The sequence below is a fragment of the Calidris pugnax genome, unplaced genomic scaffold (genome assembly GCF_001431845.1).
Source record: "Calidris pugnax isolate Ruff unplaced genomic scaffold, ASM143184v1 scaffold211, whole genome shotgun sequence".
Classification (NCBI taxonomy): Eukaryota; Metazoa; Chordata; class Aves; order Charadriiformes; family Scolopacidae; genus Calidris; species Calidris pugnax.
In genome coordinates this window covers 4,557,822-4,583,360 of record NW_015091083.1, presented here as the reverse complement: position 1 = coordinate 4,583,360, position 25,539 = coordinate 4,557,822, and the positions used below count along the sequence as shown (strand labels likewise).

The window sequence follows — 25,539 nt, the reverse complement described above, 5'->3', positions numbered from 1 at the left end:
AGAAAAAAATCAAGTAATAACTAGTACATCTGGCTGTTAGTCAACACAATTGCAAAAATATCTTTTATTAGAGTGAACTGTTGACTCTACTGACAGAAGAAAACACATAGTTTCAAGTACGTCTTCATCTTAAATATTGACCTTCAGAATTAGTTCTTTTACTATCCTGTTTCCTGGGAGGCAAGACCCATTTTTAGAGTGCTTACTGACACCACTAAAGAACATTTCTGTTAGTCAAACCAGCTGATATGTCTTCAATTTTATTGGTAGCACACCAATTGTACAGTTAACTGGTGACACACTAAACATCTGGTCAGGGACTAACAGGTTTCTGAAATACTTTCTCTTTTTTTTTTTTCTTTTGTCTTTAGCATGCCTCTGAGGAAATTATTTATTTTCAAAGAGAAAGGACAATAGTGCATTCACTCCCCCTCTGCATAGAAAAATCCTAAAACACTTTTTGCAAGTCTAATGGATGTATGTTTAAAATCCTGTGCCACAGAGCATCACTAGATATTTTAACTGATAAAACTTAAAATATTCTGCCATGCCATAAAATACATACTTGTACTTTTGAAAGAAGTTTGGAGCTTCAAAAAGTTTGGACCACTCTGCCTTACTCAGCAAAATTTCATCTGTGATAGCAAGACCTAAATTACAAAAAAACATTTAAACTTTTTTTTTAAATACAGTTTAGTACCCAGAGTCAAAACAACTTATTAACTTAGCAAAAGTTACTACGAATTATTTCCCCCCTTCAAATTCAAAGGAATTTATGAACAAGCTTTATATTTCAGTCATACCCTAAGTGGCCATTAGTTTTGCAAATAATATTATTAAGAAGAACCACAATAAAATGTTTAGAAATGTATCTTAATTGATCGGACTGATATTTTTACATATTTTTGCTTTGCAGTGCAACACGGGTCTATTTAATCTTTTGTGTATGCCAGAGTCACTACCCAGTCCAAAGAAGATGGAGATAGGAGATCTTTTTCCTTACAGTACTTGGCTCATCTCTTGAGCAAGGCATTATACAAGGCCAAGAAACAGTGAGAGAATGAGCTACTGCTTGCCTGTGAGCGCTACTAGTAGTTGCTCTCTGCATCAAGTCTACTCCTTGCTTTGGTAACTTCTTATCTACTTTAATTATCCAAGTAAATTACTAGGATAAATCTAGAGGACTCATCTCTGAGCAAGTATATTGTCTTATATTAGCCCTAGAAATGGCCACCAAGGGGGATTACTACACTAATCTTCCATGTGGCATGACACAATCTAAAGCCACCAAAATAAACAAAGGAAAAAAAGATATCACACTGTTAATTCTCATTTTCAGAGCACAGGCATTCTAATTATTTACCCTCTGTTTCTAAGAGCGAAGGACTGATCTGCAGCAGTCTATACTGCATTTGGAACTTTAAGCCACATAAGAGGCCAAGTTCAACCACCCTCAGAAGACAGTCTTATGTCAAGAAGCTGTTTAACATCCTCCCACCTCCCCTCTCACAAAGTATACCCACCATGTAACTATTTTAAATTTGTTTGAAAACATTTATATAGAGAGCATAAGATAATACTTACCTTGTTTAAATTCCTCAACCATGACCATCCGTGTGGAAACGGACACATTGTAGGTAGAGTTCTGCTGTGGGTATGCTGGTGTAATTATAGGCATAAGATGGTACCTATCACTGGGGTTTACCTATATATAACAACAGCCAATCAGTTTTCTTCAAGCATACACATGAGTTAACAAATTTGGATTTCTCCCTTTACTACAACCAAGTCTTAAGGTTTAAGAGACCTTAGTTTGCAGACCAAGTAAATTTACCAACAATTCAGAGAAAGTTTAGAAAACAAGGATACTGCTTTCACGAAGGACATCATTCTGAATCACAGTGATGCGGGAGGGCTGTAACCTTTCAGCACACCAACATCTAGTCGCAGGCATTTTTAAGTCCAGAAATACCAACTGGATAGAACAATTTCTCTCTTTAATAGATATTAGCTTGTGATCACATCAAAACAAGGATAGCTTATCATCAAATGAGCACCTTCAGAAGAATGACTGTCTTCAGACCTTGCAAAAAATATTTTATACTTTATTTCTGTACCACTACTGAAAATAAAGAGCCAACTTAAGACGAGAGGCTCTAGGCAACCTGAGAGAAGCATCACTTGTGTTAACGTATCTTTTATTAAACAGCACACAGGGAAACAAACAAGAAGGGACAAAGCACACACACGCAAAATACATTTAAAATAGCATTAGGGTAGCAATTTTGTAGATGGTAAATTAGATAAAACCCTGTCATTAACTTACTCCACTTTGTTTAGCTACTACAACACACACAGTTCCCAAACACTGACCTCAAACCCCCTATCCCAGAAACAAAAGCAAGACTCAAGAACACTTTTTTAACTGTCTCACATTATTTAAACGTGGACTTTTGTCAATAAGAAAACTGGATTTGAAGTATAAAAGGGCATACAACTCAACATCTGCTGCTCACATCATTCACCAAAAAAATATTAGCTGAACACCAGCAATGCTGTTTTGTCAATTTTAGAATAGAACACATTCACACTATGCCTTACTGAAGCCTCAGAATGTGAGCTGTTCATCTGCTGCAAGCTGTTTTATTGACTGCCTGAAGGACATTAATGTCCAATGTCCTTAATGCAAGTGCTACAAAGATGGAGATAAAATATTATTTATAATACACAAAACAACTTAAAGACTTCAAGTTACAATCTTCTTTGGTCCAAGATGAAAAGACATATTTCTACAACTATCTGGAACCGAACCCATCCAGCTGTGACTCTTGCACTGAAGTGAATTCAATATATTTGCAAAAGCAACAGGTTTTAAGTCAGAAGCAAAAAAAGGCATTGCTTTAAGGCATATATCTAATTACACTGAATACTTATTAAGATCACTTACTGCAGAAGTCAGGAGTAAAAACTACATTGTTCAGCAAGTGTGCTTCAAGTGGTGAGTTTAGAAAATTAAACTTTGTTACATACCCACAACAAGAGATTACTTATAAACACATAATACCAAAATATTAAGTTTAATAAACCCAAAATGAAGTTCACCTAGGATTCTTTAAGCAACTGAATTTATTGTACAGTGTGACTTATAGGGGAAAAAATAACACACTAACCCTTGGGTCCCATACAGGCAAATTAAGATTGCATTCTTCTGGCTGTTTCAATAGCACTGGATTTGGCCATTCCCTGTTCAAAAAGATTGTAGCACTGAATAAGACTATTGGAAAGAACCACGTATGTTCAACAAACAATACTTTTGAACACGATCCTTCTTAAATCTGCTCTCATGGTAAAGCATCATTTCTTCAAGACTAAGCTGGTCTAACTTTAAGTAAATTGTCTTGCTGAACTACACTACAGCTGTAATAAGCTGCTCCAGGGCATCAGAACTACGAATTTTCTGTAGTCTTGGATCTTCATAAGGACTGGTTTAGGTAACTAAAGTAAACTACTCTAAATTCTTCTTGAAATATACCTATCAAAGAGAAAGTCCTCTATGAAGATTGACATTGGGTCTATCTTCAAGCTAGCTGTTTCATGGACAAACTACAGAAGCAGCAGCCAGCGCGATTACAGCATTAGAGTATCACTACCAAGTAGATGTATTTAAAAAGAAAAGTCCTATCAAGACAAAAAGAAGCCATGCTGAATAAAACACTAAAAAAAAAAAAGCAACACTTCTGTTCTTCAAGTCATCTCTACTCCCATGAGTAAAGTCATCTTCCTATAAAAAGTAGAAGTCAGTTAATCTCTTAGTATTTGTACGTTAATGCTCCCATGCTATGTACATATAAACTGGACAACCGTATAAGGAATACATGAACCAGAGCTTGCAACCAATTTTCCTCTATTAGTTTAGTGGGGCAAGATATTACTAAACACTAGGTACCTCAAAGAGGCTTTAAAGCCTATGCATTCAACACAGTAAAGCTGCAGAAGTTATCTTCACTTTAAGAAGGAAAGATACTATACTTGAAGTAAAGCAACAACTTGCTAAAAGCAATTCTTAACATCTGTCTCTGTCACTGTCTCACAAAGAATATCAGTATCCAGACACACTCTTTCAAGAAAAAAAGTACTCATTTGTAATTTGCAAAGTACATTTTTGTCCCATTTGTTCTATATCTACTTGGAACATTCCCATTGTTCCCCCATCAGAGTTATTCAAGCCATCTTTCTGAGGTAACTAGCTCTAGAGTATGAAACCACATGTAATTCCAAAACACTTCTCGCTCTACACTGACACTTTTGCACTGGTTCTCCTAAACCGCATTTAAGCTATGTGCCTAAACCACATTCTGACATACCTCATTTTCCCATTATCCCAGTATATGAATGTTAAAAGACTTTACATTTGGGTGTGTCTGCTCTTATTTTGCACTATGTAAGTATTTTAGCTGAAGAGCAATGTTGAGTTACAACAAATACTTAAGAAAATTTTAATTAAAAACTGGGTGGTTTTGTTTTGGATACTTTAAGCACAAGAGATGTTGGATGACTTATTGAAAAACTCAAGCTAACAAGTTTCTGAACAATGCTTATAACTACCATCTTAATCTGGTAACAGCTGAAAATGATACCATAAAAACAGGACTAAAATTTAGTGTCTACAAACAATTTTATTTTAGTGTAACTAAATTAAAAAAAAAACATACCATTTAGAAAATACCAAGAAAAATTTATGTACAAGAGTTGATGCTATTGCATTTGGATAAAGCTGGCAAGTTCTTGCTACTAGCATAGCCCAGGAAACACCTCCAAGGAAACCTAGTATATTGGAATAGATGTTGTGGCCTGCGGGTTGAGAAGGAAAGAGACAAAAGGAGAGAGTTATCAGAAACCATAGGAGTTTATGGAAACTTCACAAATTTTGGAATAAAACTGCTTACGTTTTGCCCACAGTTTGATAGCTCTCAGTGTTAACCTGAAGTTGTCAATGTTTGGTACTAGATGCAGAATTTCATCGGTTACCCGGCAACCTGCCAAAAGAAAGCAGCCATTACCATTGTTGCCTCCAGTGGTTTTTGCCTGCTTACCCCCTCTCACCTTCAAAGCCATCAAACCTTTTAGATCAGCATGGCATTTCGGTCATTTTGTTTCGAATTAGAAAGCTTACCATATTTTACTAGGATTATTTTTATTTTTTTCTTACTGCTTTACAGCAGCACTCAGAAGACAATGCACACACAGTTACAGTTTTGGACTGCTACTTGATAATGAACTGTAAAAGCTGCTTAAGAAACAAACAAGCTTTAAGTTCTGCAAACAATGGCATAATGTCCAGCATATCATAGAATGTGCAGACAAATTCAGAAAGCATGAGTATTCACAGACCTAGAGAAAACCTGAAACTCATAGGTCAATTCTTAGTTTGAATTTATGAGAACAGGCTAAAAAGAACAGTTTTTAAACATGCAAGGTGTATCATTACTTTGATGGGATATTTTCAGGCTTAAGAATAACATTACAGATGACAATATTAACTGCTTGCTTTTGTGGGTTTTTTTATTTTTATTTTTTACCAGTAGTTATTCATTGTTACTGAGCAGTTGCAGAGAGCTGGTTGTAAGAAAATAGTATTATCTAGGTTGCAGAGAGCTGGTTGTAAGAAAATAGTACTAAGACTAGGAGTTCCTTTCAAAGCAAGTAAGAAGCAATTATGAATTCTAGAGACTGCACAAATCTGAATTTCACGAAACAGTGTAATTTGCTGTCAGAATCCCAAATTATCAAGTTTCCAGCTCATATAAAAAATTATTGGTATCTCCCATGCTCCTCTTCCCCACCAAGTTGCATACAGGCTGAAGCCCCTACTGTCCCATACATAATTAATTTTTAAGCATTTTTTAAGCTGCAGTCGTATAGAAAAGTTAAGGATTATACAAGCTGGTAAGCTATGAAAGACCAGAACTCAAACTGACAAAATTTTTGACACCCCCAATTTAGCACTGAAGCAATCTTGTGTATGTTTATGCATATTAAAACATAAACAAATTAAAAAACATGCAAACATTTTTATTTATAAGAATAAATAGTGCTCCACACAGAAGTCTTGCAAGTCTTATTTATTTTAAACAGCACCACTTACTATCCAAATAAAAGAAAAGATTTTATAAGAGTCTGGCCAACAAGAAACAACCTTTCTCTCCAAAAAGTTATATAAAACTAGCTGTGACTTGATTTCCAGATAGGGAGTTGCTGTATTTTCAGTTAAGTCCACAACTAAACTGCTGTACCAAATAATCTAGGATACTTATTTGAAGACTAGACAAGAAGTTTAACTGTACATACATACCATTAAGACTTCGTATGCATCTAATGTCTAAATTTTTAAGTAGGCTATCGTCTCGTAGGTCTAAGTCCTCAGGAATAGTTTGCAGTGCTAATCTTGCAAATAAAATATCAATCTTAAAAAAAAAGAGAGAGATGAGACATTAGAAAATGTTTTCTTCTTCTGCAGAATTAATTCTGTAACCTCTTTTCATCAAGTTTACTAAGAATAGTAGTCTTCCCAGTACAAAGAATCACTTTAAACAATACATATTAACACCCTTCACAGATATTAAAAGGAACACTTCCAGATGTCATCTATCTTATGCCTCCTTTTCCAAGAGGATAAAATATACATTAAGAGCAATAGAGAACCAGCACACACATAAAAACTGTGATGACTGTCCACATAAATAAAAGTCATTTCGGGACAAGCACCACTTCTAGGTCCAGAATACAAAATTCTACTACAACAGAGCAGTTCTTGAAAACATGACCTAGTTTTAACCTAAACAGTCTCAAAATTATCACTGAATTACAGAAAAAGACCTTTTCCATCTAGCACTGTAAAGCATACGTGCAACTAGTTGCCTTTGTACAGTATCTATGAAAAGTATCTATGAAAAGTCTAGATAAGAGAAAACACAAAGTTCTGAAAATCCAGCAAGCTATTGAGCAAGTATATAAATTTGTATAAATTTTGAAATTATGCCAAATTCCTTTGCTATTACTTCTGAAATAATTTGTCATTACACCTTTTCTAGGTCAAGAACATCTAAGATACTATTCAGCACTGAACTAGAGTTTTACATTCTCCCATACACAGCAAGGACATAGAGTAGAGAAGTCAGTTTGCCTTTCCAGCCTTAGATTAGGTAGCAGTCAGTCGGTCAGTATGACCAGAATATAAAGTGCGTGTCAGCAGCTCGTCTGCTGGGCATCAAGCCCCTTTCACTAGATGAGGCTTTTAATCATTCTAACTGATACCACTTCACCTAGTGCTGAAACACCTAGTGCTACTGAACCAAGAACAAAACTCTTTTAGTTCGATTAAAACTATTTCAGATAAAACAAAGCTGAAGATACTTTAAGATGAAGAACTTTCCATAGGTGCTTAAAACTTTGCATCCATCTGTTTTAAAGTATGAAGCACTTCTCCAAAGAAAAGTAATTTCTACAGTATTCAATGCACATTTCATTTTAAAGTCTTTAATAGCTGGTCTTAACATCATGCTGTACTACAAGCACAAGTTTCTACTTAAGTTGAAGTATGACTTTTCAATATAAAAGTTGTTCAAAATTAACTTCAGCTTGAAGTTTAATTCTGATCCCTTGAAGATCTAGCACCTCTAAAGATCTAAAGTTCATTGACAATAAAAGTTTTTTTTCAAATCAAGAAGTGAATCACAAATCAAGAGCTTGCCTTATGTTTTGCTTTTTTTTTTTTTTTAAAAAATGGTGTGGGGGAGCAGAAAATCAATGTTCTGCCGGAAAAAAAACCAAAGAATCCAGAAGGTTCTTGTTTACTTTAAGCAAGAACATAAAATGCACAAGTAAAAGCTGATATTGGCAGAAACACCTTAAGTTTAACTGACAGGATCACCACAAAACTTAAGTCCTTTTCCTCAGTTCTAAGGTTTTATTTAAAGAAAAAAATAACTTTTGACATCTTTTGCCTGGATTAGGAAGACGAAAATTAAATGAAGATCTTCTGATACTGACATACTGCACACAAACACAACCATCACAAAATTTGGCCTAACACCGCCTGTATATAAAAACCCTTAGGTTAAATTAGTGTTCAATAGAGAACTCTCATACACTGTCAGCCACATGGTTTAAGTCTCAGTCATGAACCTAAGTCATCAGAGCCCATCATAAATTACTATACTGGAGCAAGATACTGCTGCTTTTATAGCAGAATATCCTGTTATTTCCATATCTAGGCTTGTATTTTGAATTTCATTTTTAAAAAAGGAGAAACAACACTGGCTTGAGTGTGACTGAAAACAACACATATAAATAACAGATTAACCAGAGGATGCCTATGGCAAGTTTCAGTATTTAGAATGGATACCTAAGCCATATAACCAGAAAACACATTCTCCAGAAAAATGTTCCTAATATCCAACTGTATCTGAACAGTAATGAAATGGCTGACACAGATGCAAAGTTACAGGCTAGTTTACTGCCTGTTATTACATTTCTCTGCACATCTCTTTCATTTGGAGAAAACACATTTCTCTGCCTAAGTGTCAACTGACAAAAATGTCAGTGAAAATACAAGTAAAACTGGATGGAAGAGGGCAAGGGGGGTATTCATCTTCTTCCTGAGACTCAAGAAATTGCCAGTACCCTAATTAACGACTATTATAATTGCAATGCAGATACTTAACTCAGACTGGGAAAGAAGGAACTGCCCAGTCTTGCACACAATAGTACAGCTCTTCATATCATGTCACGTGTCACAAGATTAGCATGGGAATTCTTTTCCCACTGTGAAGTACCCTTCTTATATCCACCAGTTTCTGGTGGACGTAACCCAGGTACAACTCTGATGAAATGTGTGTGTGAACAGTTTATATGGTTTGGTTTTGTCACCAAGATGACAGACTGACTATAAAACAGTCCAAGAAAGATTAAGAGAGTATCTTTTGAAAGCAGTGTTCCTCTCTTCTCTGCACTTTTCCCAAAATAGTAAAAATCAAGTTAAGCAAGTTCATCGCTCTGAAATGAACCATCAGGCTACAGGCAAACTGGAGAGAAACTGGCTGTGTGTTTAAAGATGTCCAAAGAGATCAGGACAAAGAGGATACCCAGTTTGCCTTCAACAGTGCATTTCTAATAACTGATCAAAGACCACACAACTTCCTATAAGGTACTAAAGCAAATCTGACTTTAAGGTTTGGACAGTTAATCATTAGCAACCAAAAAATTACTGAAGACGCATTACTTATGAATATAATTTCTATTAAATGTTAAGTCTTAATAATGCCAATACTGCTACTCTACAGGTCAGTAAACAGATCAGTAGAAGTGGGTAGCAGTGCCTAAAAAAGAAGAGGGACATTTTCTACACACAGCATTAAATACATCAGGAAAGATTTCTTTCAGTCTTAAAGCCCTACTTTAAATTACAAAACTGAGGATTGTCAAGGACTTGGGTATGCACTTAGGAGAGTCACTCTAAGAGCATTCATATTAATGAATACTACATGAGTTAAAAAGATCTTGAAAACCATTTTAACCATGTTCTATCAAAGTGAAAGAAAAGAAGGTCTTTACCTCTATTCCATCAAAACAAAGTTTAATAACTGGGACAAAAGCTTCTTCCACAGCCTGAGGGGAAAAAAGTTATATTTTATTTTCAGTATGGAGAAGAACATTTACAAGCAATAGCTAGCAGGTCTAAACAATAACGATGAAATGCTATCTATACAGATACTTCTCCGTTTTTCAGGTCGATTTTTGTCAGCAACGTCTTTCTCTACCATTGAGCATTTATACAGCAGGCACTGACCCACAATGTGCTACAGCTGTCTAGCTGTTAATTATAACCCACACTCATACCAGCCAGCTCTGATGATGTTACCTCAAGGTCCAACTCTCTCACTACAGGTAGGATACGATCAAGCATCCTTTACTCTACATGGCATCTCTAAGTAGTCTAAGGTCAACCTATGGGAATTCTTACTCTAAGAAAGAGGTCTCTAACTTCTATTGTTTCTGCAGTCAGCATTTTATGAGGAATGACAAGGAGATAACTGTGTAACTCTGCAGTCTGACTTCATCTAAACCAGTTCCAAGTCACCCCAGTCCCCAGAACTCAAGCATTGTTTCTAAATACAGTCATAAATAAGGTACTTTGACAAACGGTAACCATAATGAAACTAGGGAACTTGATGTCTACTCTGCAATCAGCTAGGAATACCATCTTCCTAAACTGAACATCTGAACTAAACACAGATTAGATTGAGTTTATAGCAAAGTTAATCAGAAATCTGAAAATCAGAATACTCTTAATTACAGCATGTGGATTTAGTACTAAAAGTGTTCAGATAACAAAGGATTCAAAACAACTGATTCAGTGCATACACTATTATCACAAGATGTTTGCACTACCCTGGCAGTTACCAACTAACAGGATGCAGAGAATGAAAGAATGCTGCAGAGACAGTTCCAGTTATTTTTAGGGAGCAGGACTAAACCAAACAAAGTTTAATTCTTGCCAGCAACTACATTCATCTAAAAAGAAAGAACCGCAGGAGGGAAAAATATACTCTTGAGCCAACACTGAGAAGATTAAAGCTCCCACCAGTTGACCTAGGGAGGCTTGTCATATATGTACAATAGAAACAAAATATTGTATACCAGTGTGTCTTCCATTCCTACAAGGGAAATAGTCATCTTTACGTGCTAAAAATCTTGTACAAGCATCTAATAATGAGACACACTAAAAATGTAACCCCCATTTTGAAATGCACAGTTCACAGCCATTACAGAAGGCTTAGTTAATATCAACCACTGTAATTGTTTATAAAATTATAAAAACAGCAGCATAACAATATACTTTAAAACCTTCACTAGAAACATCCAAGTTAGCTTGAAAAGGATCAGGACCAAACACTTACATTTGTATCTGACTGTTGCTAGACAGCAAGTAGAACTTTTGCAATACTAACACGCATGGCTAAGAAATCATTCTACCATCCAGCTTTTTAAATAAGTGTCTCCAGTAAGTGGGAACACAGAAGATACAGAAGAATCTCTCTTCATTTCAGCTATGGTGATAGGCTTTGCTACAGGTTAACTAAAAACCTACTGAAAGCATTAATAGTAAAGTTATACTTATTTAATGTGTTATCTTTCTCTATTAACTTTTCAGCATCATCGTTTCAGTTCGCTATATCAGGCAGTTCACTTACTCTCAGATCTTTTACTTCTTCTTGTTGTTTCAGTTTTTCATAAAATGATGTGAAAAAATCACTTCTTTCAACATGTCTTGGTGCAACGCACAGGGCATCAATATCAGCACCTGAAATTGTTTATTAGCACAAGTTACACACACTTCACACATGAAATGCCAGTAACAGACAGAAATCTTTTTGAAACCAAACAGGAAAATTTAGTTTCCTGTAGAATGTCTTTTCTTTGGGAATATCTAGGTCAAACCAAATAGGGAAAAAACCCACAAACAAACAAAAACCTAAACCACACACAACCAAAAAACATTCATGGCCATTAAGCATACTGAATACATACATACATTCGTCTTTCAATTGTGGAACATTTGTAGCAATTTCCAAAGCACAAACCATGAGAAGCCAAGTACACAACTCTCTATATTTTTAAATAATTTCCAGCTTTTTTTCATCTGTTTCCCAACCCATGACAAGAACATAATATAGGAACATATTTCTTTTATTTAGAAAGAAAGATTGGAGATGGCTGACAAAAAAAAATAAATAAAAGACGAGAAAATAAAATCTAACAGTACTTCAAAAGACAGCAAGTTTTTGTTACTTATGTGTGACATTCACAGATACTTCATTAACTCAAACATATGAGCTTTATAATAAAAGTAAATGTTACCTTTTGTATGAACCCCTAATCTATAGGATCCAAAAGTAAAAATTTTTCCTCCAACATTTTCTATTACAGATTGTGGAAGATTCTAAATGAAGCAAATAAAATTGGTTATTTTACCTTAACAAGTTTTAACAATGCATACAATCTGTTTTAAAACAAAAGGAAAACTATTCCATCACATTTGTATTAAGGTGTAGTTACTACTGAAATAATAATCTTAGTATTAACAAAAAAGACAGGGGTATGTTTGCCACTTGGGAACTATTTGTAACATTTCCACTACAGTATACATCACCCCTTCAAACTTGGAAATTGTTGAAGCAGTTCTACACTTGAGGTGCAACATCTTTATAATATTATAGACATTGACACATTTTGCTCAATATTCAGGCATTTCAGACTGACTTAGAAACTGATAATGGATTCCAATTTAGAGCAATAGAAAAATATTATTTACAGTACCCATATCGCATTCTTTTAAGTAAAATTTTGGTTTTAGGAGAGATATTTATTTTATACTAACATTCTTCAAGTAAATATACTAAAGTTCCTAGATTTGCATCTTCAAAAAAACCTCTTGAATCCACAATATTGTCGGCAAAGACAGTTACCATTTCATAACAGGATGCTATGTTACAATCTGAATCCTATGTTAATGGTCATACAACAAAAGATACAAACAAATTGAAAATTAATTATTTTGCAACATATATTGGATTAACTTCAGTAGTTTCCAATCTTACACCAGTCAAGATACCCTCGCTATTTTATACATATATATATATATATCAGGATCGTCCACCCCTCCCACCAGTAATCTCATTCATGTAGAAATTCCCATTTCATAAGAGAGGCATACAGAAGAAATTCAATCTGAAATATACTCAAAGCAAAATAGCTTACAACATTAGGTTTTTACCCCTAAAAAAGCCACTTTCATCTTTACATTTTTGCAAGTCTATAATCATTCCAAAAAAAAAAGAAGTGTGTGTGGGAAGGAGAAGGGCTATAACCTGGCAAAACGGCCACTGTCATTATTACTCTACAAAAGTAATATTCCACGACTGACATTAAAGAAAAAGACCACAGATCATACAGCTGCACGAAGTCCATTTTAAGATTTAGCACTGGTTCACAAAGCCATACAATCTAAGCGTATCGTGTATTTTGAGAAAAAAGACCCTCAACCTATATTTCTACCTAGGGATAAGAGGGAGAGAACAATTGAAAAAAAATCTCTATTACAACTATCATGACTTTTGCCAATATTTATCAGTTTCTTTATTTGACAAAGTCCTACTTTGAAGGGGTGATGCTACCTGGAAACAAAAGCAGCTATACAAAGGTAGTATTTGCTTTTCCAATTTGATCCCCAAATCTAAGATTCTTTCTGGTTAGACTGGGGACTGAACTGATTTTGGAATTAACTTCCTACAGCAGTTTTAGTATGAGCAGTTCCACGTAAAAATATATCCATACCTTGCTTTCACTGATTTCCCGTATCCATTCCTTTACCAGGTTATTTAATTTTCCCAAAATTAGAATCCTATTGATAAAACAGCAGAATCACAGGTCATGAACTTAAACCAAATACTAGTATTTTTTAAGACCCTGATCATCATTACACAGCAGTCAATTACAGTAACATTGCAGATCTAATTACAGATCTGGTTATATATATGCTGAAGCAGCCACTCTTACAACATTCCCATTATTTTTTCCACTTTAAAGACATTCAAGTGATTTAAGCTCAGAAAAAATGCAAGCACACAAGGCCTACACATATTTCAGGTATATTACTTCTAATCACTTTCAAAATAAAACCTTAATTCATAACACACATGCACCTAAAAGAACAACGAGAAGCACTACTGAGAGCAAAACACTCTAGAAAGCTTAGTAAGGGGGGGGGGAGGAAAGCATTGAGGCCACTACTAAAAAACGGTTATGAAGTAGAAAAAAATACAAGCCAGCCTCCAAAATTTACAGGTCATTTTAATTCCTTTCTGTGTTCTGAGGTATACCTCTTACAGCAAGAGGAAAAAAAAAAATAGAGCTTAATATTTCACTAAGCTTTTAAGAAAGCATTTGAAAGAACAGAAACATGGGGTTCAGTAGTCAACTACATGAACCTCAAGATAGGAGAAAAACACTGCTAGAATGAGTGTTTACTCACCTGCGTTGCAGTTCTTCTTCCTCTTCAAATACACCATAAGGTTTTAGGGTTTCGATTAATTTCTGGGTAAGCATGCAGTCAATCTCCTTGGGGGCAGCTAAACTGATAGGTGAGGTAATGCCATAATGCTTCTGTAGTTGCTGTGTTTGTGATCCCTGGGTTGTAACGGGACTAATAAAGGCAATTAGATAAAGTTACTGACAGACACAAAACAAAAAAAAAATATTTTTTCTCATCAGAATAGCAGACAAGAGACACATATTAAGGAAATAAGAAGTTAAGCCTACTGTTAGGATTTATACCCCAGAACAATCTGTGTGAAAACTGTATTATTAAGAAGAACAGTAGAATTGCCGTTCTCCAACTCTAAATATTGATTGCAGGGTTACAAATTGCTATGAGGCATGATCTTTCACATCACAGAATCATAGAATTGTCCAGGTTGGAATGGACCTTGCAGGTCATTGAGTCCAACCATCAACTTAACACTGACGAAAACCTCCACTAAACCATATCTCTAAGCACTACATCTATCGTCTTCTAAATATCTCCAGGGGCGATGATTCCACCACTTCCCTGAGCAGTCTGTTCCAATGCCCGATAACTCTTTCAGTGTAAAGATCTTTCCTAATCTCTAATCTATACTTTCTCTGGAGCAACTTGAGGTCATTTTCTCTTGTCCAAGACCTACTCCCACTTCTCTATAACCTCCTTTCATGTAGAAAGCAATAAGGTCTCCCCTCAGCCCCCTTTTCTCCAGGCTAAACATCAGCGGACTTCACACACTCAAAACATTCACCTAAGTAAGGAAGTATTAGTCCATTTTGAGCTGAACAGCATCATACCATCAGTTTTAAACTGACTTCTGACTAGCATAAGAGGATGGTTAGATGAGCAATGTCAGCTCAATCCATGATGGCAATATTACATAGTCTTGCAGTATGTAATATCAGAGTTTTGTGCTAGACTTTGCCTAGCACAAGTATCAAGGGTACAAGCACCACTTTCTCCATGTCCCTCATGTTACCTTAGCATGACATTTTACTTTATGCAAGTGTTTCTTTAAATAGGAAAGTAAGCCTAAAATAAACTTAACCCACCACAACAGGTTAAGTCTACAAGGACCTAGATCACCAGTAACCAGTCCCAATTACAAGCCCTCACAGCATCATTGCCCTGCACTTTTCAAGCTACACAGATATGGAGCCAAACCTCATGCACAAGCACGATACTCTCAAGTAAACCCTGCATATTTCAGCCTTACAAGAAAAGGAGAGAACACAAAAGAACTTCAGCAGAAACACAAAGTTATTGTCATACTGTGAAAACTACTAACAGCTTAGACCATTGTACTATGAAAACTATTAACAGATTTCCTAGATAAGCATTCCAGATGAAGAACATTCACATTTAAACACAGCTTTTTTTTTCAGAACACTTCAAGCTTTAAGGCTAGTAATTCTAAGTGTGTCAGAACAAAACTGTCTAACACACAAGCATCAGGATTTGGTGATTACTACATGCTATACCCACATAGTTACAACTTTTTTGAACTGATACTAGCAACAACAGGTAGACATAAAAATAAATCTTAAATCTATTCAGTATTGTAGACCATTTAATGATGTACTTTAACATAGCCAAATTTTTAAGTTTAAGAACACTTAGCCTTGATCATTACATAATTCACAGGTTTAAAAAAAATACGCTACTTTAAAAAGCTATATTATTAGCTATAAATGTTACTTGCAGCCTTAAATACTAGTTTTATATTGATATATAGACAACTTTCCACTAAGTTATCAATATTATTCCCTCATCTTTGATTTTTGAAAATGACAAGTCTTTCATTTTAAGCATACCGAAAAGCTTCTTTTCTGAAACTGACTTGTTACTTGATCAGCCTTTCAGACATCAACAAAACCATTATTTCTCCTTATCAAAATACACATTTCAGAAAATGTGGCTATTATATCAACAGCTATTCAAAAAGCTTTACCAGCAATTAAAGCAACTATTACCTGAAAGTTAATGCAATGCTTGTGTTACATCTTCATTGTTATATTCTTACAACATAAGATTACGGCCTTTTGAAGGTATAAAGTAACATTTTGCTAAATAAAAAATGCATAACTAATATTTTAAATTCAGCTTACACATTAGTTTTTTTTTTTCCTGAATTCAATTTTTCATTCTACAAGGGTAAAAGCTTTATCAGTCTTGTCTCCTTCAACTTTCATATAATCTAAAGAAAAGAGAATCCTCCATGTCAGAAACTCAAGCTGACAGCTTAGATGAAAGTCCCATTGTTGCAAGCATAACATTTCCCTGTATATTGCTGTATTATCAGTCCTTCATATTTATACATGTTATATACTATTTCTATCATTCAAAATGAGGAACAGTTTTTCAGGCTGACTACATATTATGTGTGGAAGAACTACAGTACAACTTCACTTTTACTTCCATAATCTGTTGTCATCATAACCTCAGGATTTCATTCCTCATTTACACGAAGACTAAATATTAAAAAATACCATCTTAACTTAGAATTTATAGGAATCAACAAAACTTCATGTCATTTTCCACAGGTTAACTCAATTTTAAAACCATTTTAAGAACTATAATTTGCTTGAAATAAAAAGTTCTAGCACATTTGTCCCTTTGCTTGTTAGTAAAAGGGAAAAAAGGCAAAGCAGGATAAAACACACACTGAAAAAACTGTACATTTAAAAAAAAAAATCCACACCCAAGTAATCGTGTCTGAGAATATTATTTGACATTGCTTCCCAACTAAGAGGTTTTGAGAATTTAGTAGCAGCTGAAGAGATCATATAGACCTTAGGACTTCATGCATGAATGTAAACATTTGAAAAAAAGAAAAAAGCAGCTGTCCAGATGAATCATATAAAACAGTAATTCACATTAACGACAGGAGATCAAGAGATGCCACTAAAGAAATTTTTCCTGTTTTTCAAAAAAGGAAAAAAATCTTTAGGGATGCCAACACAAATAGTAGCTTCAGCCACTTAGTTGCTACTAAAAAAAGCAACCAGAAAACAAAAGGTCTCAAAACATAAACATTCTTTGGATATTATGAATACTTTTACTTACACCAAAAAGTAGATAATTAAATTTGAAGTACAATTTCTCCTCTTTTGCCAACTATTAATTTGAAAAAACAAATTTGCTTTACAATTTAAGATTTTGCAGTTTATTTTTACAGGTTTTTAAAACACCAAATAACATTTTAGTTGTGTAGCAATTTCCTGATGATCTGACTGTAGTTTTCACCTATCCATAACTAGAAACTCTATCCAACAGGTACTAGACTTCATTGACAAAACACAGCCTTTTTAAAAAAAAAAAAAAAAGACTCAATGTCACTCAGACCCAGATTCAGAGAAGCAGATTCCTGAAGTCAGTAATGCTGATGCTAATGATCAATACTCAAACTTATCTTTTACTTTTTGTTAAAGCCATGAAGATCACACTCTATTCCAGTATCTTCCCTCTTGAAAAGACACAAGGACATTCTAGTTTTTACCTGTGACAAGTAACGATATATCATTTTTGGAATCCCTTAGTTTAAATTACCAAATTTATTCAAAGACAAAGTACAGGTGTCAATGCTCACCTCCCACCTGAGAGGATTAGGGAAGTTAAGGCCTTGAGGCTGGGGGGGATGTATGTCAAATCTGCTGGTCACTGGAGTTAAGCATTAACAAAAATCAAAGCATATTAAACTGCAACAGAAAGTCCCACCCCAGCTACTTAATCTTGACAACAGCAGAGGCAGATTTGGCAGACCATGTCAAGGTCTCAACTCAAAGCATGTTTAGAGTTTGGTTGTTTAAGGTTGTTTTTTTTTTAAATACAAAAAAAGAAATTGAAGTTTTTCTTTTTAACATCATAAGGAAAATTAAGATACAGGTTGGGGCTTTTTTTGTTTATTTGTTTCTAGTCAACCACGTATACACATGAAGATCTTGCTCTGCTATGAACATGAGCTACCTGCCAATAGTGAAATTAAAATAAAGTTGTATAAAATTATGCAGAGTTCAGTTTAAAACTCTGTTGTCGTTGCTCGGGTTCAACCTGAATTTTCGAAGAGCGTATCCTGACAGTTTAAACCATCTGCAAACTGGGCAACAGCTACAGTGGTTTAATTCTAGAGTGTTATGATCCAATATTTCTTTTTCAACTATGAATTAACCTCATGTCTCAGAAATGCACATGTACTTTTTCCCCTGATATAAAAACACCACCACACACAAAGTTCTACTCTATTCTAAGCTGACAGTAAGTACAGCTAAACTACAGGTTCTTTAGAAACCAAAGTTCTGGTAGGCAGTGTCTTATTACACTGTTATCCATAACTACTAAATTAAAAAGAACAAACCCTGCTAATATGGTCATTGCTAAAATCATTTTACAACAGAGTGCAAAAGGAGGAAAAAAAAGAACAAATAAAGCTTGTTAGGAAGCTTTACAGTTATCAGAGCTATACACCTTTACACTCCTTCAAACAGAAGTGACTACACATTGCTCTAAGGTGGGGGGGCACAAGGTTGTGAGATAAGGTTAAAAAAAAAACGCAACAAAAAAAACCCCACAAAACAAACTTTCTAGTGCACCTTTTAAAGACTGGGTCACAACTGAACAGACATCACAAATTGAAAACAGAGCAAGTACAAGAGTATCTGTACAACACTGCCCCATACATAACTAAGAGTTAGATACGAATTCGAAGTACTGTACTATTGTTTTCTTTTACAACACTGGAACCTTTCTCAATCCCCAGAAGAAACAAGAATCCTGTCACAGACTTTTTTTTTTTTCCAAGCATGCTTGTATTTAACCCTCCTTCCAACCCCACTTGAAAACCCATGTCATAATACACACTTTTTCCTCTTCACTCCCAGTACTCTACCCCAGATCTACTAGTAATATTTTTATCGTCTTATTCAAATGAAGATTGTATGCTCTTTGTCACAGACAAAATACAGTTGCAATGAGCACCACATTATCTAAACACTGTAACTCCTGAAATTCTGGAATGCTTCACAAGAATAAAAGACAACACAAACAACTGACATTTTAAAATCAGACACTATAATATTTAACAAATTGTAACAGTTTTAAACCTGTGTAAGCTTATAATTCACCTCTGACCCATCCTGAAATAGATCTTTACTACTCAAGATCTCACTCATCTAAATGTACACCAAGTGCACACAGAAAACCCTTCCAGCTTTTGGCCATCAAACCTTAATTTTGCTAGAAGTCATATAACCCCTTTCATACATCACTAGGCCTCAGCTGAGTTTGTCCAGACAGACTTGCACAGCAAGGCCAGCACTGGTGAAGCAAGAGAGACCGTGGGCTGCTCAGTGTCTTAAAATAGTGCCAACAGCACACAGAACGTTACCTTTTAACTTCAGTCAGGACCTTTAGCTCCTTCAGCTTTGTGTCCAGATACCAAGACAAAATACACAACTTACAGAACTTCAATAACTATCCTCTCTTCTCTATTAGCCTCTACTGATTACCTCAGTAAAAATCAGTGCTTCTTATTTACTGATGTAAGACACCCAAGTCAGATTCCTGGTCATCACACCATCTGGTGAATCAGCTGGAGCTAAATTCACAAAGCTCAAACTCCACTGTGTCAGATTTCTGATGAAGTGTTTTGAAAGGTTTTGTTTGCTTGTTTTAAAGTCTCCTACAACATGTACCAACTTTGGCAATTTCAGATTAAAGTTTCTGGCTTAATGCTAACGCCATCATTCCATGCAAAATTTCAGAAATCTAGGCAGGAAACCTTAATGAAGCCTGTGCAAATCAGTTACTAGGGAACATATGTTTTAAATAGTTAAGATAATCCAGCTGTCCTTCCTGGACAAAAGTTAATATCTAGCAGAAAACTGGTGGATCATTTAGACCATAAATTAAGTTTTCAACTGTCAGTATGAGATCTTTAAGACACCCAAAACAGATACAAACATGGGTATTGGAGCAATGACAGGCAACAGGCCTATAGAAGAAGAGACTCACCACCTATGGCAAAAGAAAGAACATTCATACACAATCTGCTAACCTTTGGCTCAATCCTGAGCTCTCTCCATCTCTTCCACTTGTACAGAATATGAATAATGAAGGCAGTGTGTCCAAACACACACCCATCCACAACATTCTTACTAACAACAGTTTCGGAAGAAGTTTCTCAAGTTTAAACAAAAGAAATTTCTACTGAACTCTGCAAAGAGCACTTGAACCAAAATTGAGGTTTATTGCTATTCTGAAGACAAAAAATTCCAGAGGTAGCAATTTAAGACAGTCAGTAAGATTGAATCAAAAGACACCAGAAAGTATCAAGCCAAGAACTAGGAATCCCATGAAGCGTTTCACTCTAAGAGATTAATTTGTCTCAGCAGTGAAATCTGCTCAGCCCAAAATAACTTAGTTTCCAAGTTCTGAGAAGTACCTCCATGTTAACAGGTATACACTCAGTCTTTTTGGAGTGACATAGAAGACTGAAAGCTATTCAAAAACCAAATATACTTGCCATGCAGTTCCTCTGTACTACATCTAACAAATTAATCCTCAGTATAGATTTTTATATTAATTTCTTCTTAATAAATAAAGCTATCACTTTAAATCAACTGTTCTAAAGTAGGTCCTGTGCTTTGCAAAGTTAACAATAATTTAATTCCTTCCATAACAGTCTATAAAAACCTGAGCCCTCTCTGTTCAGAAGCATACTATTTATCCACTCCCAATGAGTACAAGGATTTTAAATTTAGTATTGTAATACTGCTGGCATACAAGTTGACAGGCATTAATTAAAAGTCAGGAAAACAATGACTTTACATGTGTTTAAAGCAAAGTTCAATGAAAGAAAACAAGGTTTTCTTCAGAAATGAGAAAAAGCTTGGCTATTATAAAGGCTGAAAACAAATTCATTAATGACATTCCAAAACTCTAATATGAATTTATTAATACTAACAATACTTTTAAGTTTATAGCACTTATGGTACTTTTGTGTTTAGATATATGACTCAATGCACTTTACAATTTCTAGTAAAAAAAAAAAAACATGACAAAAAACCAGTCTTTTGCAATTATTTCAGCAGATACGGAAGTTCAGCAAAGAAGCTGTAAGAGCAATAATTATCAATAGCTTAACAAGAAACAGATTCATGGTGCTATTTCTCTATTCAGAGGGTCAGAAAGGCCTAGGTTCCATAAAAAGACTACATCATCAACTCACATCAGCATAGCTGCTGCTTCCCTGAGTCAGTAGCCTATCTGCGTAAAACCTAGCCCTAACTGAAACATACGAACAGCTTAGTGAGCTTCATTTCTCCCTACCATCTTATGTTTCAGATAAGGCAAAGGAACATTCTCTACCTAATAGTTCACTAAAATGTATCTTTGGGGAAATAGTCACTTTTGTTTCTAATTGACCTTTTTGAATAATTGGAAGTTAAAGTTTTCCTTTATGCAGCTGCAATCTCTTCACACAGAGATTAATGAGAATCATAACAAAAAGTTACAGAACTTCCTAGGATAAATTAAGTATTTTTTAAAAACATGAAAAGGCTTTTGTAAATGCCAGCTATCAGAATCAGTAGAACCTGAGTTTGCTCTCCTACTACTGCTGTGATTTGTACATAAATAATTTGCTTGTTTTTATAGTTTTGTAGCATGCTGCTAAGAGAAATATGCACACATACACAGGCAGGACAGTATCATCAATGCTGTACACCTCTTGAAAACTCTGAACTAATCCTTTTCAAGTAAAGAGTTACAACAATCTCTGTATGGAAGAACAGCTCTGACTAGGCCTGTCAATTTCAAAGACCATTCTAAAAAACGAAGTTTAAAGGATGCCTTGAAAGGTCGGGACAAAATGTAAAAAAAAAAAAATAAAATTTGTTTGTCATCTTGAAAGTTTGGCAGTGACATAGGGTTGTTCTACACTCAAAAATATTATCCAAATGCATGAAAGCATCACCTGGAAACAATTACAATTAACGAAAAGGAACTTCCTAAGCTCATCTTTCTTTCCTCCAAACTTAAGTCAGAGGTATCACCTCTTAAGAATTAACATTACTGGCATTGCAACTTCCCAGCATTACAATGCTCACTTTGAAGTCTTGACTGAATAATACAAAGCCAGTCACTCCAAGCATACAAATGACAGAATACACGCAGAACCTGAGAAAGCTTTGCTTTTCCTAACTAAATCTCCTGTATTAATGAAGTTGTCATGTAGTGTTTATACTGAAAATAGTACTATGTTAGTGCAAATATAACTGTATGATGTTATTTAAGAATTTCTAGTTGAAGTACGAACACCTGCATTAAGAAAAAACAATCAAGTGATTCCAAACTCGAAGATTTCTATTATTACAACTCATAAAACTAGCCCAAACTTTAAAAAATGTTGTTATTGAGCATTTGGAATGTGTGTAGTCACAACAAAATAAACTAAGAATGAAAGCAAGCAGAATAAACACACTCCCATTTTCCTGAGGCCAACAAGCCTAGCCAACTTCAAAGCTGGTTTCTGGTAATTTTTCATCGCCATAATGAACATGTGCAAAACTTATCTATAAAGACACCGCAGCCTCATTATACAAACACTAGAAACTACTTGGCATAACCATTTTCCTCTCTGCATTCACCCACTGTGTTTTTCCTGCCATAAAGTCTTTCAGTTAAGCTCATCTCATGTTATCTACCTCACGACTAATTTTGCAGTGTTTTAGACTGAATAAAACAAGCACAACAGGCAAGCATGGTTATTCTTGACATGAAGTTTATACATTTAAAACAACAGCGAATAATCCCAAATAACAGCAGTAAAACAACAGTGAATAATCCCCAATTCCTTATTTTTCTCCTTCAATGGCAACAAAACCAAACAAAAAAACGAACCTAGCATATGAACATGCCTTATTCTTAAAAGCCACTTAACCACCTACCCATCACTGGTTCCTCGACTTACACAGGATAATAAAATGCTAACATTATGGACTAGGGAACTAAGGAGCAGGAAGTTCTGTTCTCTCAACCTGGAGCCGTCAAAGCCTCGGCAAGGAAAAAAAAGAAGGAAAAAAGGAAGTTGGGGGGGAGAGGGCTGGGAAGCAGGGGTGGCGGTGAAAGAAACTGGTATGAAATTATGTCCCACTTCGTTATTCCTGTCTACCAGCAGGGTGACATCACGGCATGTCCAAAGCACAAGACCCACTTTTTCAGCGAGAAAGCCCCTCGGCCTGGGAATGGCGGGGAGAAGTAAGGATGGGCCTCCGTCCGCCACCGCCGGCCAGGGGTCACCGCCGGAGGGCCCCCGCAGCCGCCCGGCGTTCCGCAGCCACCGGGAACTGAGCGGGTTTTGCAAGGACAGCGGGCTCCGCTCGGGTCGCCTGTAAGAACCGGCGGCTGTGTATCTCCTGCTGCCGGAACGAGTAAAAAAAAAAACAAAAAAAAAAAACAACTGCCACAAGGGAAGCGGCTTTATCGGTTCTCCTGAGAGAGAAAAAGAGCTTCACCTTTCGCGGCCGGGGCGAAAAGAGGATAAACATACGGCACTTCGCCACTTGGCCTAGCCCGACTCGACAGCGGGTCGAAGCGGGCCACGGCAGGCACCCGCCCCGCGGCCGCCCGGCCCCTCAAGCCTGCCGCCGTGATATCACGAAGAAGACGACAACATTAACAACGTAAAAGCCACATCAGCACCTCCTCCGGGCCCCGCAGCGACGGGGGAGACAAGAAAGCGACCCAGCCAGCCAGTGGCGGGCCGGGCGGCGGGGAGCGGGCCCACGGCCCCTCACACTGCGGCACCGGAAGAGCCCAGGGCCGGAGGGGGGAAGGGCGAGAGCCGGGAGAAAGGGCCCGGGAGCCCCGGGAGCTGCGAGGAGAGCGCTGGGGATGGGCCGGCAACACCACGAGCCTTCGAGACACCCCGCGAGCTTAACAACTTACAACGGCATCGTCTCTCCGGCCCCTCCTCCTCTTCCTCCGCCGCCGCCGCCACCACCACCGCGTCGTCCCCTTCTCCCTCCTCCTCTTCTTCGTCCTCCCCCACCACTGCCGCCTCCGGACCGGTCACTCGTCCCGCCAAAAAGCGGGAACCGCGACCATGGTACGGGCCGGGGTCAAGCCGCAGAGGGAGGAGAAAACCGATCGCTAGGCCCGGCCGCCGCCGCTTCACTTTCCTCTTCCCCTCCGGCCTTCTAACATGGCGCCCAAACGCTACCACAGCAACGTTCTAGCGCGGGGGGGGGCCTGACGCAGCGGCGCGGCCACCCCCGCACGCAGCGCACGCTGGCTCGTCCGCGCATGCTCAGAGGGGCCGCGGGGGGCGCAGAGCATGCTGGGAGCTGTAGTTCCTGGAGAGGAGGGGGCAGCCGGAGTTTGAAAACAAAGCGCTAACGGCTGCGGGTTGGCGCCTGCGCGCGGCTGAGGCCGGAGGGGAGCGGAGCGCCGGAGCTGGGCCGGGGGGCGGATCGGGGCGACTGAGGGCACCGCGGGGATTCCGAGCGAGGGAAAGCGCGGATTTTACCTGCCACGAAAACCGGCAGTGTGGGGGAGCGGGGCGGCCGCTGCCCTCCGCCCAGCGGCGGACCCCCGGGAGGGCACGGCGGGGTCTGCGACCCCCCGTCTGCTCCTTTGGGCAAGGGAGGGTTTCAGTTCAAAGCCGGCTGTGTGTGCCTTCCCCTCATGCCTCCCTGCGCTTCGGTTTGTGTGCCCCACACACAGCAAAGGGGTCCTTTTCTGATCATTGTTTTTGAACGTTCTGGATGGAATAAACGGCATGAAGTTCAGAAAAAAATTGTAGAAAACAAAATCACGCGCTTAACATGTCAACTCAAAACTTTTCTTGTTAGAAATGTATTATTCGACTGTCTCGAAAATCCCGTTTTACCTGCTTTTTTTAGCGTCCTATTTTCATCTTTACTCTGAAAAACAGGACTTGCAAGCTAAAAATTTCTCTAAAATTACCGATTATTTCATCTTCAGCTGCCTCGTGATAGACGGTAACTTGGACTAGCAGCGTACAGGAAATCTAGATCCCAAGAAATCTGTTTCTATGGAGTAGATAATGGTTCTGGACTCTTTCCTGGCTATAATTGTCTTGGCCGTGTGACTGAAAACACACGAGATGGGATTGTTTCTCTGTAAAAATGTTAATATATCTGAATAAGCACATCAGGCATTATTACATCTGAAATTCTAATACCAAAAGTAATAAAGTGTTTCTGAATCACCATTCTTTCAGTTCTTACTGTTTTTTCCCCTTCTCCCAAACAGACCCTGCTTTCTGTTTTGACAAAATCTGTATTTGTTTTACACCAAGTATGTTATCAGTTTCAGCTCAATAAGCACAGATATTGACAGTTTCTGAGAAAAGTGTATGAAGTCAGTAGAAAAGGGAA

At 37.1% G+C, this 25,539-nt stretch overlaps 1 protein-coding gene across 7 annotated transcripts in view; it reads right to left on the bottom strand.

Moving 5' to 3' along the window:
• PAPOLA (poly(A) polymerase alpha) overlaps positions 1-24,392 on the bottom strand; it is a 45,931-nt gene extending 21,539 nt beyond the window's left edge. The window contains exons 1-12 of one of the 7 annotated variants that reach the window (XM_014957520.1): positions 24,086-24,392; positions 14,093-14,263; positions 13,396-13,462; positions 11,920-12,001; positions 11,253-11,362; positions 9,613-9,666; positions 6,353-6,464; positions 4,947-5,036; positions 4,713-4,851; positions 3,171-3,243; positions 1,585-1,705; positions 566-650 (exon numbers count right to left, since the gene is read on the bottom strand). In XM_014957520.1, coding sequence (XP_014813006.1) covers positions 566-650; positions 1,585-1,705; positions 3,171-3,243; positions 4,713-4,851; positions 4,947-5,036; positions 6,353-6,464; positions 9,613-9,666; positions 11,253-11,362; positions 11,920-12,001; positions 13,396-13,462; positions 14,093-14,263; positions 24,086-24,093 — 1,112 coding nt within the window. In that variant the 5' untranslated portion in view covers positions 24,094-24,392. Of the gene's footprint in view, positions 1-565; positions 651-1,584; positions 1,706-3,170; positions 3,244-4,712; positions 4,852-4,946; positions 5,037-6,352; positions 6,465-9,612; positions 9,667-11,252; positions 11,363-11,919; positions 12,002-13,395; positions 13,463-14,092; positions 14,264-24,085 lie in introns of those variants that run through there. The other 6 variants (XM_014957518.1, XM_014957517.1, XR_001413727.1 and 3 more) reach the window with 6 other exon arrangements.
• Positions 24,393-25,539: the final 1,147 nt, after the last annotated feature.